The sequence below is a fragment of the Nicotiana tabacum genome, chromosome 6 (assembly GCF_000715075.1).
Source record: "Nicotiana tabacum cultivar K326 chromosome 6, ASM71507v2, whole genome shotgun sequence".
Classification (NCBI taxonomy): Eukaryota; Viridiplantae; Streptophyta; class Magnoliopsida; order Solanales; family Solanaceae; genus Nicotiana; species Nicotiana tabacum.
The window spans coordinates 137,943,814-137,964,901 of NC_134085.1; the positions used below are offsets into that span (position 1 = coordinate 137,943,814).

The following is a 21,088-nucleotide window of genomic DNA, read 5'->3' on the forward strand; positions in this document are numbered from 1 at the left end:
AAAATGACCTGTTGGGCATCCGAAACACACACGAGGCCCCCCGGGACCCCGACCAATAATACCAACTAGTCTCAAAATACATTACGGACTTGCTCGAGGCCTCAAATCACATCAAACAACGCTAAAATTATGAATCAACCTCCAATCCAAGTTTTATGAACTTTAGAATTTCCAACTTCTATTTCCGATGCCGAAACCTATCAAATCACGTCCGATTGACTTCAAATTTTTCATACAAGTCCCAAATGACATAACGAATCTACAGAAATTCTCGGAATTCCATTCCGATCGTCGGATCAAAATTTCACCTATCAACCGGAAATCGCCAAAATACTAACTTCGCCAAAATGAGTTAATTTCTTCACCGGACCTCCAAAATTAATTCCGATTGCGCTCCTAGGCCTTAAATCATCCCCCAAAACTAACCAAATCATCGAAATTCAATTTCGAGCCCTCTAACTCATAAGTCAACGTCCGGTTGACTTTTCCAAACTAATTCTTCCTTAAAGAGACTAATTGTCCCATTTTATACCAAACTCGATCCGAATTGACTCAAATTCACCAAGTACACATATTAAAACATGAATAAGCATTTAACGGGGAATATAGGACAAAAATACAGAAAACGACGGTTCGAGTCGTTACAACTAGGGCAAGCTTATGGTGCATCTTTTGTGGCATATGAATATTATTTCTGAGAGTGAGTGAATTCTTTCTATCTTGAGTTCCTAAGTGTTCTTAAATTTTATTGTGTGGAACCACTCTTTTTTTCTGTTGTGTAAGGGCACTTGATTTATGAAGAAAAGGTAATGTCAGTGACCTCTATATTAGAGTAAGTGGGTGAGTTGTGAATAATGCGTGGTACTTGTGAGTCAAATTTTGAGGTGAAGATGTTACACTTTTGTGCTTAGTCTATTTTAAATATTCTTGGTGTGATGAGTTAGAAAAATTGCTTTAAAAAGGTTGATGTAATTGTACTTGTGCTTGAAAAAATATGGGGTAAAATACATTGATGTGAAGGCGGAGTTTGGTTTGACATAAGTATGAGATTTGAATGTTAAAGTATATGTATTAAAGTGCTTAGGGAGGTGTAGTCACTCTTATATCTAAATATATCCTACCCATCCCGCAGCCTACATTACAACCAAATAAAGTCCTACTTGATCCTAGACTGAATAAGCTCGATTAGTAGACTAGTACACTATGTGCAAGCTTATGGTGCATCTTTTGTGGCATATGAATGTTATTTCTGAGAGTGATGAATTCTTTCCATCTTGAGTTCCTAAATGTTCTTAAATTTTATTGTGTGGAACTACTCTCTTTTGTTGTGTTAGGGCACTTGATTCATGAAGGAGAGGTAATGTCAGTGACCTCTATGTTAGAGTAAGTGGGTGAGTTGTGAATAATGCGTGGCACTTGTGATTCAAATCTTGAGGTGAAAGATGTTACGCTTTTGTGCTTAGTCTATTTTAAATATTCTTGGTGTGATGAGTTAGGAGAATTGTTTAAAAAAAGGTTGTGTCTATATGAAATGTAGTTTGATTGCTTGAGGACGAGTAATGGTTTAAGTGTGGGGTGTTGATGATAGGCTATAATTACGTATTTTGGTCGCTTATTACACTCTAATTTACTGCACTTTAATTGAGTTTGAGCTTTAACCGCTAGTGTTTTGCACTAACTGTGTGTTTTATGCCTTGTAGGAGTGATTCCAAGCTATATAGATGTTAAAGAATGAATTCAAGTGATTTGGAGCTTTGAATTCTGAGTAACTGCCCAAGGAATTAAGCCGGGATCGTGTTCGGGGATCAACGGATGATAATTAAGAGCGAACGAAGAATCGAGTAGGCATATTGCGCATTGTCTAGTAAAATGCACATAACGTTTTTATCAGAACTCCATTTGGGCTCCACAATATATGGTTGAAAAATAACTTAAAGGGCTACAACTTTCATGTTTTACGTTTTTCCAAATTCAAAGGAAACAGGATGAAAAGTGCGCGTCATTAGCGCGGCCGCACTCAGGCCACGCTCGTCAGGCAGAATCAAAGTGGATATGCGCGATCTGAGCGCGTTCCAAGCACAGCCGCGCACGCTTATCCGGAAAATGTGTTCCTTTTTCGCATAAGAGAAGGTGTAATTATTTGGGCCCAACCCTACTTGGTATATATACATGGAAAAACGGTAGTTTGAGGAGTTGGACATACTTTTGACACAGATTCGACCTAAGGAGGTAGAGACACAATAGGAGCAAAGCGAGAAATTCTTCTACGAGATTTTCCTTCCTCTTCCTATTTTTCACTGTTGGTTATGACTTTTAGTATTGTAGTTTTACATACTATTATGAATAGCTAATTTGGTATCTAGGGGTTTGATGGAACCTTTTGTAGGATAAATTCTTGTTATGTTTTTATATAATTGAGCCGTAGTATTTTCTCTATTTGTTCAACTATATTATTCTTGTTGTTGATTGAAGGGCCCTCAATTAACTGTGCCTATTTAGTATGTATTATCGGGAGAAAGTGCATATTTAGGTAGTTGTTGAACAATATCACTCTCGACGTATGTGAGGAATCAATAACCAAGGGTTTAAAGGTGGGATTAGGGATAACGAAAACTTGGGTGCGATCTAAGTGAGCTGTAATTAAAGCCAGCTAGCGTAACTCGGGAGAGTACGTCTAGTAAAATTATCGTAATTACTCGGAAGAAAATTACAACACGCAAAGCGCTCATGATTGGTAGAGAATACTGAGGCAAAATTATCGAAGACATAGAGGGAAGAATTCCGACAATTGGGGAAATAATAACTCTAGACCTCCCTAATCTTTTCTCCAACCTGTAGTATCTTTAGTGTTCATTTATTATTTTAATTTGTTAGTTAGTTAGTTAAACACAAGAATCTTAATATCTATAAGTTAGGAATTATTTAAGCTTGTATTCTTGGTGATAGTGAACAACTGTAGCTAAGCCTTAGTTTTCTGTGGGATTTGACTCCGGACTTGTAAACCGGATTATATTTGCAACGATCGCTTTGTCCTTTTTATAAGGCATAGTTGGGCGTGATCAACCGCCACCATAATCGACTACCACCATTCGCCATCCGCACTACTCCCACCACCATCGTTCTCAACCACAAACACTTATCCACCTCAATTACCACAACTAATCACCCCATCACTATCAACAATCATAACCGGCACTACCGATCATTATAAACTACCACCACCTACCACCGCCTTCCTCAATCACAATTATCATCACCACTCACCATTATTAACTATCACCACTCACCACCACTATCCTAAATCATAATCGCCACCACTACTAATCACCACTAGCTGCTACCTTGAACCACCACCATCAACCAAATCTGCCACCAACCACCACCTCTAGTCGGCATTCACAAGCACCACCGTTAGCCATCACCACCAGCAACTACTATATTTTAAAAAAATATATATATTTTATTGATAGAATATTATATTAATTAGTATTTCATTTGAATTTTATGTTTATTAATTTTCAAATAAAGATAAATTTTATACATTCAGATATTAAAAATCAAACAGTCTTAATCATTTAGTATTCAGATCTTAATACACATCTTAATATTCAGATGTGTATCAAGATTTAGATGTTTTAATCTTAATACACATCTTGATATTCAGATGTGGATTCAGATTTAGACGTTTTAATCTTAAAAAAAACAAATAAAGCCTTAACCTCTCATTATATAAAATTAAATAGTTTAACCGAAAGTTTATATTTTTTTGGTCAAACAAATTGCTACATATCTATGTTGGTGGGAGGTACAACAAGCTGACAAGGATAACATTATTTTCTTTATAAAAAAAAAGGGATATCCAGAGTTTCTGTTTTCTTCTTCTTTTCTCATGACGAATTAAACATCACTTGCGCTTTGTTGGTTTAGCATGTAAGTGAGTTTGAAGTGGGTTTCTAAGGGTAATTAATGTCTCTAATCAAACACTATTTATTTGTATCAAATAAGTATGATTTATATTTCTTGCATTTTAACTTTATGAGCTTTAAATTATAGGATATCAACATAAGGTATTAGTTATTGAATTCTAAATTTAATTTTTATGCAAATATAGGATTTGGACTAAAAGTAACCTTCTAAGTCTAACTCCCTCCGTTTTCGTGGTCTCTGTTGCATTGTACACATTGTGACTTTCATGCTTTAGGAGTGACGATTTTGCTTTGGAATCTTTGAATTTGGGGTCTGTAAACGATGGTCTTTTGCTAGTTGAGAACCAGATTATAGTCCTTAGAGAGGTACTGCCTCTCATTCACTAGCATTTATAATGCCTTCTATTTTTCGAGGTAAAAACCGTAAAAGGCACGGTTCAAAAGTATTTACAAGAATGGTGTTTTAATTGCCCTCAAGAAATAGTTAACCATTATTTTCTGTAGACACATATTGTTCTCTTAGAGCCTGTTTGGCTTAGCTAATTTAAGTAGCTGATAAGCATTAGGTGCTGAAAAGCACTTTTAAGTGCTGAAGCTGATTTAAAAAATAAGCAATTACGTGTTTGGATAAAAGTGTTGAAATTAATAATAAGCAGCTGAAGAATTGAGTATACGAACAGTTTGTTTAAAAAGAATTATTTTAGGGATAGAATAGTAAATATTTTGGTCAAATCTAAAGTGCTTATAAGCTGAAATTTGATAAGTTGGGGGAGACCAACTTATGACTTTTGACTTATTTTTGGCTTATAAGCACTTAACTTATAAACACTTTTAATTTTACCAAACACATAGATAAGCCAAAAAGTGCTTATAAGCCAGTTTGACCAGCTTATAAGCTTAGCCAAACACCCTCTTATTTTAGAGGTAGTCTTATTAGATGAACTTAAAACATTTTATGGTTACTTCTTTTCCCATAGCAATACCGTCGTTAATGTTCTCATACACGGATCAGGATTTAAACCCTATGGATTCAACTTATAATATTTTTAGCTTTGAACCCATTATATTTTTAATGTTATGAGTTCATATCTACTATTTCTGCAATTTCAATAAATTTTTACACATAAATTTTTAATCCGCATCGAAAGTTATGGGTTCAATTGAATTTGTCAGTATAACACTACATCCGCCTCTGAATGTTCTCCTGTATATTTATGTTATAACAAAGCGACACAAAGGAAGTAGCACTTTTGATTAAAGGCGCAACAGGTGATCGAATGAGCAAAGATCAGGGATGGCCAAGTGGAGACTAGGGAAGGGTTTGGGGGACCTGTTGTCGGAGATGGCTAGAAATGGAGATATGATCCGATGTGGGATACTAACTGTAATGGCACAAGAAGCAACATGCATACCTCGACTTGAGATGGCAATGTGTTTGAATTATGCCCAAGATCCATTTTATTATCATGGTATCAGAGTTAGGCTCATCTCAATTCTTGGTTTACCTGGTGTTGGGCCCCATATTATGCTGTTTATGCTCTAGCTGTCATGCCTGGATGTGCAGGGGTGTTAGTATCCGACATCAGTGTTGGATGTAGGGCTGTGCATTTGGATCGGATATCCGAAATTCGATCCGATCCACTCTATTTCGGATTTTCGGATTTCAAATTTCGGATTTTCGGATTGGATACGAATTGTGTTTTATGAAATTTCGGATTTTCAGATTGGATTCGGATTGGTATGATTTTAATCCGATCCGATATCCGAAATTATATGTACCTATATAAATACACACTAAAATTTTAGGGTTATGCTTATTCATTTTTCACACACCCCCTCACTCACTTAGATTTTTCCGCCTCTCTTGCACCTCTCTTCTCTTCAGTGAAGACTAAAAGAGTCTCAATGACTCAAACTTCCGATTTTACTTTGATTTTATGTCTCTTTCTTCCGTCTCTCTTCTCTTCTCTTCTGTCTTTTATGTCTATTTCATGTTCTATTCTTCAACTTTTGATTTTATTTTGATTTTTTTGTTTGTTTTGGTAGATGGAAGATGAGATAGAGACACCGAATGAACTTTAAATTGTTGGAAAAATTTGTGACAATCCGATCCGACAATCCGAAAAATTATCCGATCCAAAGTTTAAAATCCGATCCAATCCAATGTTAATTAGGATCGGATTCGGATTGCCCTTTTCAGAATCCGAAATCCGAAATAGGCTAAATCCGATCCAATCCGATCCATGCACAGCCCTAGTTGGATGTGGCAATTTGTCTTCGTATATTATTTTTGGGCAATCCCCAACTTATGAGCTAGCTTTTGGGATTGAATTAGGTCATGAGGCATAAGTTAGATTGCACAGCAAAACCAATATTCCTTAGGAAGCCTTACAATGTTTTCTGCTTTGTTCATTCTGCATTTAATCAGAGGCGTGCCAGTTTATTTAAAGGGTGTCGAGTTGGGACACTATGAGAAGTAACCAGAAGAGATTGACCTAACCACTCTGCCTCCTTGAGGATCTTACTGTCATGTGGATGACTAATGGAGTTGAGGGTAGGTGGTTATGATCACTTTGATGTGCGATGGGGCGTCTCTGGCTAAGATTGGGCGTCGCTGGTGTTGTTCAGCCTTGTAATTTGGTCTTGACCTCTTAATTGGCTTAAATGAGGAAAGGATAATTATAGTAAAACATCATTGCTAATTCAAGGTTCAGGTGTCCAAAACCTGCCTAAAGGCGCAAATTTTCTCTAATTAAGAACTGAGGGTACTTGTAGCAGTAAGTTGATGGAAGATTGTTTTGGGTTGCCATCTATAATGGCATTGAGGGCACTTGTAGCCTGCAGGCTTAAAACAGTATGAGTCAGGTAGCATCTTCAGGTTGCACTCTCATATGGCATAGGTGGTGTTGATCGGTCTAACGATGACAAGGTTGGAAGATTCGTAGTGAGTGATAGCAGTGATGGCCCAATCTAAAAGTTTTGGAGATAAGGTCTCACAAAAATCTGTATCGGGGTATCTTTGAGTTGACTAGATAGTTATCTCTTGTTTCAGATTATGGTCTAATTTTCAAATATTAGTTTTTAGAATATAGAGTATATGCGTGCTATATTAAGACTAATCTTCTCTAGAAATTTCAGTTTAGTTATTTCATTCTTATTCTCAAATATTTGATTTTACTTATAGCGGATGAATGTTGTGTTTAAGCCTAATATTCTCTGGGAAGCTATTCTTTTATTTGGTGCTTTCAGTAGGGTATACTTCTTGTATATGGAAGCTTTTCTGTTAATGTGCAAATAAATGCTCTTATCCAAACAAAGGATAAAAAGAATCTGTTTTCTCTTCTTACGAATGTTAATCATCCAAGTTCTCGATCTCTGGTAATATCTGACCTTCAAAAAAAAAGGAGATCATGTACTCTGGTATGTCAGGCAAATTCTTAGAATTCACCAAGTGTTGTTGCTAATTTGCATTAAGGTATTTTTCCAGTGAAGTACTACAGAGAATAGTAAAACGTATTCAATGGGATGCAAGCCAATTGAACTCTTGCAGAATTAGCATCTCCTTCATGACACCTTACCCCTAAAAATAACACAGGCAATTCCAAGGTTACAATAAGTTAGCGGACCTATTGATATGGAGCAATGAAAAGAATGAGAAATGTAAGTATTGATCAGTGAAACATAGAAGGCGATATACCGGCTTGCTGTAGGGTTAAGTGTCATACAGTTTACTTTTGGAAAATTTGGTAGGAATTCAGAAGTGGTTGGACAATCATTGTCCTGTTTAGTTGCTTTGAGAAAATGGTTAGAGAACATCAAACTGCTGCAGGTAATGCTTCTGTGAATCCCATGGTTTTGGTCCATTGAATCTTGAATAATTCCACTCTTAGCTCATTCAGCAGATTTTGGAAAGAGACCCTGATGTATCGAGGGCAATGCGTTTAATTATTGTCTGATGTTGCACAAGATCTTGCTGGTATTGTGATCCTCCATCACTGCCTTCCGAGGATCCGTCCACTTCCATTTTATACGTTCGCATATAGCATTGATGAGAAGTGGCATTTCGAGGTAAGCTTGGGCTGCCTAATGTTTCCCATGGTCAACTGGCTCTTACATGTGACCTAGAATCTCTTGCCAATACATCCTTAACTACTCATCATAGTTTCAAATGTTGAATATTCATTTATTGCAATGCTGTGGTGGTTTCAATTTGGGTCCCCATTTGGGAGGATATTTGTTTTCCTTGGGTTTCTTCTCCCATCCTTTATAACGTATAACCCTGTATGGTGCTCAGTCTTGGTGAGCTTGATTACATTTGCCTTGGCACATTTCAGTTTGTGTGCTGCTACTTATGGGATTACACTTGATTTGAATAATTGAATGAAAAATAAATTATTGGTAATCAGTGCTGTTTCTGCACAATCATTAACTTATTAGGACCCATACAGTTGCACAGCCTTTGTAAAACCTTTGTATTTCTGTGTTCAATGAAATGACTTTTCTTGTTTAATTTTAACATATGTTACTTATATGAGTTAAATATCCTGTCTCCATGAATATTAGGTTCTGAAATTTTTTGCTCTGCAGTTCATGCTTCGTTGACATTATTGGGCAATATATATCTCCAATTTCGGTGTCCGGGAATCCTATGTGTGTTACCATTGAACAGGAGATTCACAACATCATGACAAATTTGACAGAATGGCAATCTAACTTATTTTTGGCCTTTTTTTGTAGTTTGGTAACACCATAATTTAGAGCTCTATTTCCAAGAACACCTGGTTAACTTACCTCAAAGTCACTATGGTTCTATCAACTGCTTCAAGACTTGGCCACAGTAGAATTCATGTTTATAGGTGACATTTTTCAGACTTTTCAAGTTCCCTCTGCTCATTGAAAAATCAAGTGAGCTTTACAGTCCTAAAGTATTTGATGACATCTAATGTATTCTATCTTTATTCTTTTGGGGGGGGGGGGGGGTCATATTTTGTGGTGATAAAGTGTTTGCCTACTCCATGCTACTGGTCCACATTAGAAGACAATTATATGATAACTTAATTGTTTGAGAATATTTCTATACTTTGCTATTGCTTTAAAACCCAGGAGACAATGAAAGGGGACCATTTGGTTTTAAGTCACTTTCAAGTTTCTGGTTTTGCTCCCTAAGGGCTTCCTTAATGTCAATCTCTTTCTCCGACAGTCGTGGGGACCTTTGCCTGGTATTTTTGTTTCTCTGTGCTGTTTGTAAATAATTAGTTGTGCAAATTTCCAAATGAAAAAGACAATCCTCTTCAGCATCAAAAAAATGTGAACAGTTGAATTGCCACCACTCAGGCGTTTGGTGGATGTAAAAGCTTGAGATTTCTTTACCAAGAGAAGTACTGATATTTCCTTGTTTGGATTGCAGATGCATCCACCAATGAATGATACAAAAGTTCTTGATATGGCTATAGGTTATAGTATGTAAAATCAAGATATGCTTTCACATTTCCATGGAAATGACTGTTGTCTTTGCTGTCATGAAAGGAAAGGGGAATGTTAATATTTAAGAGACCAATAAAAACCGAATATCTTTGTTTCTTGATATATATATACACACACACACCCATAAACATCAATAATATCCTTAAAATATCATGTTCTTCTTATTATATTCCTTTATCACAGAAGCATACATGTTATTTTCGTAGCTATGACTCAAAAAAGGTGAAAATCTGCAGCAGAGTAGTATTTTACCACAACAAGGACTAACGATTTTGACAGGAATTAGAAGAAACATTTACTCTTTAAAATTTTCATTTAGATGCTGAAAACCTGTGTGTGCTTTTGTTGTGTTGACAATGTAATGCACATTTATGATTGGCAGTATGACAATGTTGTTTCAATGGATTAATAAATCAAGGATACAATGTGGTATAAAGTATAAACTAATACTGCTAAGGACAAAGTATTTAATGGATATTTTTGCGTTGCATGGTTATGGGCAGTCTAGAAGTCTTTATATAAGCATTTCAGGGGAGAATTAATTTCTTCAAGAATAGAACATAAAAAGAAAATGGCAATATTCACCAACTTGAATATAAATTGTATACTAAATTAAGGTAATGTAAGGCAACTACCGTGGGTGTATATGGGGTTTGTCTTTGTATTTCATTACTCTTTCTTCATTTCGTTTTCAGTTATTAATTGAAGTTGTCTTTAGTAGACCACCCCATATGTTATTGTTAGGGAAAGGATAGTGCATCCTCCAATCAATACTGCTTTATATATATACAGAATTTATTCCATATATGCATGAAAAGTTCCCTCTTTCTATTCCTTAAAGCTATACAGAGCCCTTTCCTTCTTTGATCCTTTAATTTCTGCAATCAATTAGAATATCAAAAAGATGGAAACATCACAGTCGCTTTCTATTGAGAGCTTTTCATATAGTTGGTTAGTAGATTTGGGAGATTCTTTTAGAGCATCTATGGATGCATCAGATGATTATGAAACTGCTTTTATTGAGATGGATCCTACACTTCCTCCTTCAAAGAGATTCTTTAATGTTAATCCACAAGATTTGAACTTTGATTTTCCAACTTCTGAATCTCCTTTAACTCTTGTTCATGCTGATGAACTCATCTCCAATGGTTTCTTGATGCCTCTTTTCGTCAAGAAGCCGATGAAGTTGGAATCTGATTACGATGTTATTAGTTCCGACTCCATCCCAAATTCTCCGACATCTTCAGTCACACAGAACGATTCACTTTCATCTAGGAGGGTGAATCGTTGTGTATCGTTGAGAAGATGTCGGACTTTGTCCAGGCGAATTTTGCTCAAGTATTTGGATTTTTTGAGGCCTTTTTGCCAGAAAATAAGAAGATGTAGACTTGGTAGGTGCAGAAGTGAAAAGGAAGTGAAAAAGTGGGAATATTCTCCAGCAACATCTCCAAGGACAAGTGTGGCTTATTCTGTTGATAATTGGCGCAGGTCTTGTGATTCTGAAAGCTCCATTTATGAAGCAGTTCTACATTGCAAAAGAACCATTGGTATGTTTATGTTCTCTTTTTCTTTTTCATTTTAGCAGTATATAGCAGGCAAATTTAGGTATAATCTTATTATTATATGTATATATTTTTAATTTTTTCCACATATGTATAGGTAGTTTGAGTTAAAAGCAATGAGTTCAGTCTCTAGCTCCGCCTATGCATGTAGTTACATTAAAAAGTTTTATTGATTGTATTTTCAGATTATAATATTGTTGTTTGGTTTGTTGTGTTTCTGGTAAATAGGGAAGAGAACTGAATAATGTTATGGAGCTAAAGAACAAAGAAAGAAGATTGAGAGGTCTAAAGATGATCACATGTCACTGAATACATTGTCCCTTTCTATTGCTCTTCTCTATTCTTTAAGAATGGGATTGTGAATTTTTTGTCTTCTTGAGGAAGTAGAAAAGCTGTAAAAGGAAGAAGTGTCAGCCATGAGAAATTCTTGGAATTTTTGAAGATACGATAAATCTTCGTGATGACTCATATATTTTTGTCTTTTTTTATTTTTTTTAATTTTTTCTCCTCTATAGAGGAAGAACAGAATTCCAACTTGGAAATTGTCTAGCTTTGTGCTTTGTAAAGTTTTATGGTAATGATATTTCTCTACATATTGTATGTCATTGTTTACTCTCCCTCCTGCAATATTACCTTATGATCTCCTTATTAAAAACGTTACTTAAATTTAATGATAATTATATTCCTGTGAAGAAACTTGGAAATAAACATTAGTCTTGGATTTATTTTTCAGGGTATTAGTCTCGGAGTCATAATTATTGTGATTATACTTTCATTGAGCCGAGGGTCTATCGGAAATTAAATAATTTCTCTATCCTCACAAGATAGGGGTAAAATCCGCGTATACATTACCATCCCTAGACCCCATTTGTAGAATTTTATTGGGTATGTAGTTACTGTTGTTGGTATTTGTTTATCCCGTAAAATGGTATAGTTAAATTTGTACGTGGTTTCTAGACAAGTGAATTAATTTGATCCTAAATAATGAAATAATTAAAGAAATGTGCAATACTTAGCCTTGAAATGAAAAATGAAATCACGAAAAATAGTAATTTTGGGGACAGAGCTTCCAGGCACAATAGTGATAAAACTAAAGAACAAGAAAGTAAACTTGAATAAAGCTTTAATCAGTTATAGCGTAAGTTTGCCAGTAAAGTCCTGTCGTTTACAATGATAACAGAGCTCACTATTTATAGCTATATCTAGAGAACAAACGGGATAATTGCCTTTACAATGACAACAGGGCATTTGTTGCATCTTTACGGGTGTCATTCTTTTCGGTGACAAACGGGATAATTACCTTTGGTTATAATTGTCCCCCACTTTAAGTTCCGCGTATCACTCTCTTAAGTGGCCACTTAGCATAGCGTATTTTACCGTATATAGATAGTCCCCCTGCTTTCCGGTGGTATAACTTTGTGTCACCGGAAAGTTGGTAGAAACACTCTTTTTGGCGGGAACTACTATGATTCCTTCTGAAAAGCTTCTAACAGTTGATTAGACGCACGTCTCTCCAAATTTAATGTCCCGAACACGCGTCATCCCACGATTCAGCATAGCTTTCACCGGTTATCGAGGTGATCATGGTCGCAAATTTAGCAAGATAAACCTTTACTTATACGCATCAATCTTGTTCACTCATACTCCATAACTTTCCACATTCCTAAAACTTTCTTTATTGTTCTTCAACCTTTTTTAACTTCCTTCAAACGAAAAAGCTTTTCCTTCGTCCGTAACGTATAATGGCTTCTTCTTCAAAGAACATCAGCTCTTCAAAGAGCAAGAGCAAAGCTGAGGACACTGCTCCTCTAATAGTGGGCACCATTATCCCTAGAAGTCTTGTTACAACAAAAAAACATCGAAGAAAAATTCCCTTCGGCTAACCCTTGCACGTGGGCCGTTGGTAGATACCCGTCTTCCATCCGACCTTCTAGTATTTCTGTTGTGAAGGAAAGATTGTCGCCGCCAAGATTTAGACATTATCGCTCCTGATCTAACAGAGCGAGTAACCCTACCCAAGGAGGGTTTTACATACTTTTACACGTATCTCTTTACTTTGGCAGCGTTTTCTTTGAGTGGAGAGCTCAACTCCGTTACTGCGGAGTTCCGCCTCCACTACCAGGTGTGTTTGGCACAAGTAAGTCATTTTGTGTGGAGGACGATTGCTGAGGAGCTATCTTTAGCTCATGTGATAAAACTCTATTCCTTTAAAGTCTTCTTCGGGGGAATAATAAACTTCAACAAACGCGGCCACCATGCTCTATTATCTAGCATGGATGATGACAATGACCGTGGGTGAATGGAACAGTTCGTTGAACTTGCCACCAATGATATCATTCTGGCAATGGCTTCATCCTTTTTGGAATCATGGAACCGCACTTGTAAGCTCCTTGATTAATATTTCTTTCATTAAAAATCTTTTATATCCGTATTGATTATCCGTCCTTCGCTTGTTTCAACAACTTGATGGGTTCCACCTAGGGTTGAAGGCTTGAACCAGTGGGTCCAGAAAATCTTGAATGTCACTACGCCCGAAACCCGCACGTGGAAAGAACTAGCCTTCAGATATGGTGGAAGGCCAAAAATTATGGTAACTTAGACTCATCTCATTTATGCTTTTTACTTGAGGAAATTGATTGATCCCTTCTCCTTTTTTCTGAAATTAGGTCTATCTGCGAGCTCGGTTGTTGTCCTCGAGGAGGACGTTTTGGCTGATCCCATTGATGCAGCAAGGCTACATTAAGAGGCGCTTACTAGAACATGTGTCTCCGGGCCTTCTTCAGGTAGAAGTGTTTCTTCACGGAGTCCCTGGCCGGAGAACAAGAAAATAAAAATAAGGTGTTCCTTCGTGCTGGGGAAAAGAATAAGAGGGCAAAGAACGCCGCCCCTGAGTCATCTCTGGAAATCGTAGTGATGAGCTCTTCGCCTAGGCTGGCCATATACACGTGATGATTGACGATGATGGAGAAGCTAGTGATGAGAGAGCGAGGATGATGTCTCAGTGCTTTGGGGGGGAGTTTGAGATAGTAGAAAATGCCAACTCCCGTTGCCCGATCCCAGTCGTTGTGCCCGGTACTGCGAGGATGAGTACGCAGCCCCTACCATTTTTTTGTTGATAAGCAACGGACTGCAGTTGCCGCAGCTGCTTTGACGCCATCAACTTCATCACCTTTTTCACCCATTCTTCTATCGGCAACTGCTACATTATTTTCACCGGCCGTATCTGGCCGAGAAGAGGGTGTTCCTCTTCCCCAGTCCCTAGTTCATAGGAATTTGTGGAAAAATTATGCTGCCCCCTCTAAAGATCTGCAAAGGAGGAGGAATGTTACTTTCTCGGTCTCCACCAGATGCAACTTGCTATCCCGGCCAGTGGAACTTGCTAATTATCTGAAGCCTTTGGCTTGAGAGAAAGATTGGAAGAAAATACAGACTCTCTCGGGAGAGTTCTTGTTGAACAACGCCGCAGCGGTACATTCTTTACTTCCTTTGTTATTTCTTCTATTTTTGCCTAAAAATATCTTGAGTTTGACTTTGTTGCTTTGTAGGCCAACTTTCTTGCTTCCAAAGGCCTCCAAAGGTTGATCCCGGAAAATGAAGAAAGCTTCAGAGAAAGATTGGAAGAAAATACAAACTCTCTCGGGAGAGTTCTTGTTGAACAATGCCATGCACAACGCCGCAGCAGCACATTCTTTACTTCATTTGTTATTTCTTCTATTTTTGCCTAAAAATATCCTGAGTTTGCCTTTGTGTCTTTGTAGGCCAATTTTCTTGCTTCTGAAGGCCTCCAAAGGTTGATCCTGAAAAATGAAGAAATTACCTCTCCACATGATCAACTTTTGGCCGAGTGGGAGGAAACTGTCGCTCGCCTCTCAGAATTAGAAGCCAAAGCTGCTTAGGTCGTTATATTGGTGGCTCGTTTGTAGTAAAGCAAGAAAGAAATGGTAAGCCTTAGCTAAGAGATTGGACCACTGAGGGTTAAATTTGATGAAGCCAGGGTCAAATGGGTTGACGTCCATAATGCCTTTCTTGTTGCAACCGACTGTGACGCTGCCTCCGCTGAGAGATTGACCAACTTGGAGGCAGCCTTGAACTCCAAAATTGAAGAGTTTGCAGCTGCATGGGTGAAACATGCCCAGTTGGGGGAGAAGTATAAGAAGACTATCGAGCATAATAGGCTCTTTAGCTCAACTGTCTGTGAGCTTGATGTTAGCCTACGGTCTATTAGTTCCGCCCGGGAAAACCTTTCTGTCGAGGTAACACAACTCAAAGAAAAACTTAAGTGTTGAGCGACTTCCTTCATTATTAAGAAAACTTACGTTATGTACAGCATGAGGAGAAAAACCTTGGAAGAGGACAAAGCTGGTATCATTGACTTTGATGCTGAAATTGCTATGGCCCGTGAGCTTGAGTTAACTGCTAAAAGTGGTCTCCTGGCAGAGCCCGATGCCTCCAGTTCTTCTGGTTCCGATTCTGAAACTCCAGTAACTGGAGAGGAAACAGAAGGTGAAGATGTTGAAGGCCCAACTGATGAAGGCTAAAATGTTGAGCCATTGGCGGTTTTACCCACTTCCCTTAGGGGCACGGGCACTTCTCTTCCTCCGGATTCCGGAGATACAACGGTTTAGCTTTTATTTTTCTTCAACTTTTGTATCTGTTCCACTTTGGCATGTTATTGTAAATAAAGACATCGTTTTGCTCAATCATTGTCTGAGTCTTTCTTTCGTTTGAACATTTATGCAAGTTTTGCACTTCCTTTTTTTTCTTTTGCCTAAGTGTTTTGTGCAAGTTTTACTATTTGTGTCTTATTACGTAAATCTTTGGGTGTATTTTTTCCCGAAAGCATTTTGATTCCAGTCATATGTTCTTCCGAAATTAACTCTTTAACGTGAGGGTTTTATAAGAGAGAGCCCTATTATGTTTATGGTGCTCTTAAAGAGGACGTCTCTTGTTCATCACGGCACATTTGAAGTACTTGTTTAACTTTCAAATGATAAAATTAATTCAGCGATCATACAAGAAACAAGATGAGAAATAAAAGAACTTTATTTTATTCCTTCCATTTTCAAAAAGTACATAAGCATTCATTATGTTAAAGAGAAATCGCCATTTCTTGTGGCTAATTTGTACAGCTTGTTTCTACGGGGCTGGTTGCGAAGTCCCTGGTCCCAATGACATAATTATGTTTCTGGTTTTCGTGCTCTAGTCGAGGTGGCAGTCATTGTTGCTGCATTCTTGTATCATTCCCCATTGGAACACTGGGAATCATGCACCTTCGAGGATCCCACTAATGAATTGCTAGACAATCTTCTGCTCGGTAACAAACTTCGCTCTCCCTAGGAATTTATTCTATCGAGCAAAAGACTATCTAACAATCCTCTAGTGGTTTGTACTTATGAACAGTTAGGTAACCTTTGCTTGATAGAAAACTTATTTTCCCGGTGGGAATTTTGCTATCGAGCTAAAGATTATCTACCCGCCCAGAGTGGCTCTTTGCTTGTGTGCCTTGTTATTAAAGGTCTTATTGCTACTGTTGAAACTTTCTTCGTAGTATTCTTTCCGTTGTTGCCTCTTTAAAAACCTTATCAAAAAACCCAATTGGGACAAAAACTGGACGAAGGAGAAAAGAGTGCAGTGTATACTTTCAGTACATATGATTTTTGTCAGTAGTAATATTGCTTGAGGTGTGCTACATTCCAATTGCTTGGCCACTTTTCTCCGTTATGATTATTTAACTCGCACGAACCTTTCCCGATGACAATAGAAATCTGGTAGGTTGGGCCCACTATCGCATGTTATCTCTTCAGGTATTCCAATCCTGCAGATTTAGTTTTACCACAAGAAATCCACCACTTCGCGTTCGTTGATCTTATGATTAGTACCTACTTCCACCTACTTAGAAAAATAGTCAGTTAAAATCAAAAGAAATCTTACCTTACCGGGAGCCGGCGGCAGTGGTCCAATGATGTCCATCTCCTATTTCATGAATGGCGACGGACATAGAACCGAGTGTAGTAGTTTCTCCAGTTGATGTACCAGCGGTGCATAGCGTTGGCACTTATCACATTTTTGTATGAAAGCTTTGGCATCTTGTTCCATGCGGGGCCAATAATATCCTGCCCTTACCAGATTTAACACTAAAGAATCTGCACCCGAATGGTTTCCCCATATCTCTTTCTGGAGTTCTCACATAACATAATTAGCTTCGGATGCTCCTAAACATCGGGCCAGCGGGCCTTGAAAAGATTTTCTGTACAATTGACCTTTTTTGAAGAAATACCGTGCTACTTTGATATGCAGCGCCTGAGATGCCTTGGAATCTTTAGGCAATTTCCCGTGTTCGAGATAATTGATGATCTGATTCCTCCGGTCCTAGACCAAATTAGTCGTATTTACCTTGTAGTAGCTATCTACATTCACGACCGAGTTCATCAGTTGTACTACCATCCTGGACTCTAATCCCTTCATTTTCATTGATGAACCGAGGTTAGCCAGTGCATCTGCTTCTGCATTTTCTTCCCTCAGAATATGAGTAATCGACCCCTCCCAAAATCGAGCCAGCAAAGCCTGGACCTTTATTAAGTATTCTTGCATGCGCTCCTCTTTGGTTTCAAAGATCCTGTAGGCCTAATTTAGCACCAATTGTGAGTCGCACTTAATTTCTGTCACGTCGGGATCTAGCCCTCGGACCTCGAGTCCTGCAATCAAAGCCTTATACTCTGCTTCATTGTCAATTAAAGGGACGGTTCTAATGGCTTGTCTTAGGGTTTCTCCCGAAGGCGTGGTTAATACTACAGTAAGTCCGGACCCTTTTACGTTGGAGGCTCCGTCTATAAATAAGGTCCAATCTTCCGATGTTGATTCTAACACCATTACTGCCTTTTTGGTTGCCAGAGGTAGCAATCCCAAACTGTAATTGGCCACAAAGTCGGCCAAGACTTTTGACTTAGTCGCAGTCCTTGGTTTATATTCTATGTCGAATTCACTTATTTCAACGGCTCATTTGGCCAACCTACCCGAGAGTTCAGGTTTGTGAAGTATGTTTCATAGAGGAAATATGGTCACTACAGCTATCGGGTGATATTGGAAGTAGGGCCTCAGCTTCCGAGCAGCGACTACGAGAGCTAAGGCCAACTTCTCCAAATATAGGTAGCGAGTTTCTGCTCTTGTTAAAATTTTATTAACGTAATAAATGCGAGATTGCTTACCTTCATCCTCACGGACTAAAACTGCAATCCGAGATTGCAAGGTAGACCAATAATGTTTCAAGTAACGGAGGGCTTGACAAGTATCTTTTCAAATCTGTCAAAGCCTGCTGGTACTCTAGGGTCCATTCGAAGTTGTTTTTCTTTTTGAGCAATGCGAAGAAACGGTGGCATTTCTTTGACGATCGGGAAATGAGCCTGCTCAAAGCGGCCAATCTTCCCGTGAGCCTTTAGACTTCTTTCATGCTTGACAGCTAGTCTAGGATGTCTTCGATGGCCTTGATCTTATCGGGGTTTACCTCAATCCCCCTTTGTTATACCAAAAATCCTAGGAACTTGCCAGAGCTTAACCTGAACGTGCATTTCTTAGGGTTAAGCTTCATATTATGCTTACTTAGGGTGTCAAAGGTTTCTTGAAGATGCTTAAGTTGGTCACATGCATTCAAAGACTTAACGAGCATATCGTCTATATAAACTTCCATAGTTTTCCCTATTTGTTTTTCAAACATCTTGTTTACGAGCCGCTGACAAGTGGCTCTGACATTCTTGAACCCGAAAGGCATCAATTTTCAAACAATGCAACTTGCTCGAGCTTTTCTGCTGTAGATTTTGTTGCATCCGTCTCTTCTGGTACCTGGAAATACCTTGGCACCAGATAAGATTCCGACGCTTCTACCCCTGGGCTAACCTCATTCGATTTAGGAGTAGGCACCGGTTCCTATAGTTTCTATGCAGCGTGCTCATTCCTTTTGATATTGGAGACCGAAATCGCATTCATCTCCCTTGTCGCTGGTTGGTCACCCCTTATTTGTCTAATTCCTTCAGACATTGGAAATTTTTGCAACTTGATGATATGTTGACGATACAGCTCTCGTCTCGTGAAACCACGGTCTTCTTAGAATAATATTATATCCCATATCACCATCCACCACTTCAAAAAGAGTTATTTTTATCACTCCTTCAGCGTTCCTCAGGTTATCACGCTTGTGAGGTTGAATCCAGCGAGGAGTTTTGTAGCCAGAATGATGCTTCCGGTGAGTTTATCTTGCTCCAATACTCTCCATTGTATGAAATTGGCTGAACTTCCTGGATCCACTAGAACACTTTTGATTTTAAAGTCTAGCACATTTAACGAAATTACCAATGCGTCGTTGTACGGTAACAATAGTTCGTCTGCGTCCTCCTCCATGAAAATGATGTCGTCTTCAGCGACTTCCCGGAGTCTCATGCTATGGTTATTAATACTTTCGTCTTTTTTGCTACCGAGAAGGTGATCTTGTCCTCCTCCATGAAAATGATGTCGTCTTCAGCGACTTCCCAGAGACTCATGCTATGGTTATTAATAGTTTCGTCTTTTTTGCTACCGAGAAGGTGATCCCGTTAATCTCGTCCCCCCTTGAAGATCATGTTGATCGTCTGGCACAAAGGATCTTCTCCTGCTTTTGAGGGTTCCGCGTTATCCCAGTTGTGACCGTAGTTGTTATTGGCCCGGTCACTTAAGAATTCTGTGGGATGACCATTCTTCAATAGTTTTACCATTTCTTCCTGGAGATGTCAACAGTCCCCAGTCCAGTGGCCATTCATCCCGTGGTATTCACACCACAAGTTGGGGTCCCTATGGCTGGGATCGAATTTTTCTCATAGCTGATACCAACTCTACTACACTGACATTGCAATTGTATTCTAAAAGCCTAGGGTAGGAAGGACCATGCATACCTAACACTTATTTGTCCTACAACGATCTATTGTTCTGACCACAATCAGTCCTTCTATCAGTAGCGAACCTGTCTGCTGACCGGCAGCCTCTTCCACGGCATGCGGTACGTTCGTAGGGCAAAAATTGGCCCTTCGAAGACCGTTCGTCCGTATCAAAATCATCTTTTTATTTTTCTTTATTCTTCTACCATCCTTTCAATGATGATAGGAAGCCAACCTGATCATTTTCGATCCTTATCTTTGACTCGTACCGATTGTAAACATCTGCCCAAGTCGTTGCTTGGAACTCAAACAAGCTTTCCTTCAGTTTTTAGGAAGCGCCTAAACTTTTCGGATTCAAACCCTTGGTGAATGATTTAGCCGCCTATTCACCGGAACAGTCGGGAGAAATATCCTCTCCTTTTGGAACCGGGTAACGAACTCTCGCAGAAACTCAATTTTCCTTGTGCAGTTATGAATATGTCGGCCTTCCGGGCCTGCACCATTTTGGCCCTAACATGAGCCTTAATAAAAGAATCTTCAAGCATCTCAAAGGAGTCTATGGAATGCTCAGGTAACAGTGAATACCATGTCAAGGCTCCCCTCGTGAGAGTCTCTCCAAAGTTCTTCAGTAAGACTGACTCAATCTCGTGTAGAGCTAAATTGTTCCCCCTTCACCACCGTTGTATATGTGGTGATGTGCTCCTTAGGATCCGAAGTCCCATTATACTTTGGCATGTTGGACATTTTAAACCACTTTGGGATTAATTCTAGTGTTGCGTTTTGTTTATACAGTAACTGAGTATACTTCTTTGTGTCTGGACCTTTCATCACTAGTGGTTCGCCCGGAATTTGGTCCATGCGGGAGTTCACTTCTCTCATAAAGTGTTAGAGTTCATTCTTGAAGGGATCATTTTTATTGTTGGGGCGGATTCGCTCCCATAGCCCCATTGGAACCCACCTCGCCCCTCGGATTGTTATTATCGACCCTCTGTTTTGTTTGATTTGCGGGAGCACTGGAGGAACTAGATCTCGTCTATTCGCGTTATTGGAAGGCCCCGATAATGTCTGCTTCAACTCCGTCATAATATTATCCTTCCATGTGAGGTGGCCGATAATGATCGTTTGTTGCTTTTGTAGGACCCTTACTGTATCAACAACATGCTCCTCTTCAGCATCATCGGGAGTTGCCTCCCGAACACGCCGCATGTACAGCCTA

The 21,088-nt window shown here is 38.7% G+C and overlaps 1 protein-coding gene across 1 annotated transcript; it reads left to right on the plus strand.

The window, feature by feature from the left end:
• Positions 1–10,166: 10,166 nt before the first annotated feature.
• Positions 10,167–11,577, plus strand: LOC107816154 (putative membrane-associated kinase regulator 6). The gene is made up of 2 exons (XM_016641842.2): positions 10,167–10,957; positions 11,201–11,577. The coding sequence occupies exons 1-2, from the start codon at positions 10,315–10,317 to the stop codon at positions 11,215–11,217; spliced, it is 660 nt and encodes a 219-aa protein (XP_016497328.1). The 5' UTR covers positions 10,167–10,314; the 3' UTR covers positions 11,218–11,577.
• The last annotated feature ends 9,511 nt before the right edge of the window (positions 11,578–21,088 follow it).

What these genes read in the sequence shown, in the direction of transcription:
- LOC107816154 (XM_016641842.2), top strand. Translation starts at nt 10,315, where the DNA reads ATGGAAACATCACAGTCGCTTTCTATTGAGAGCTTTTCATATAGTTGG.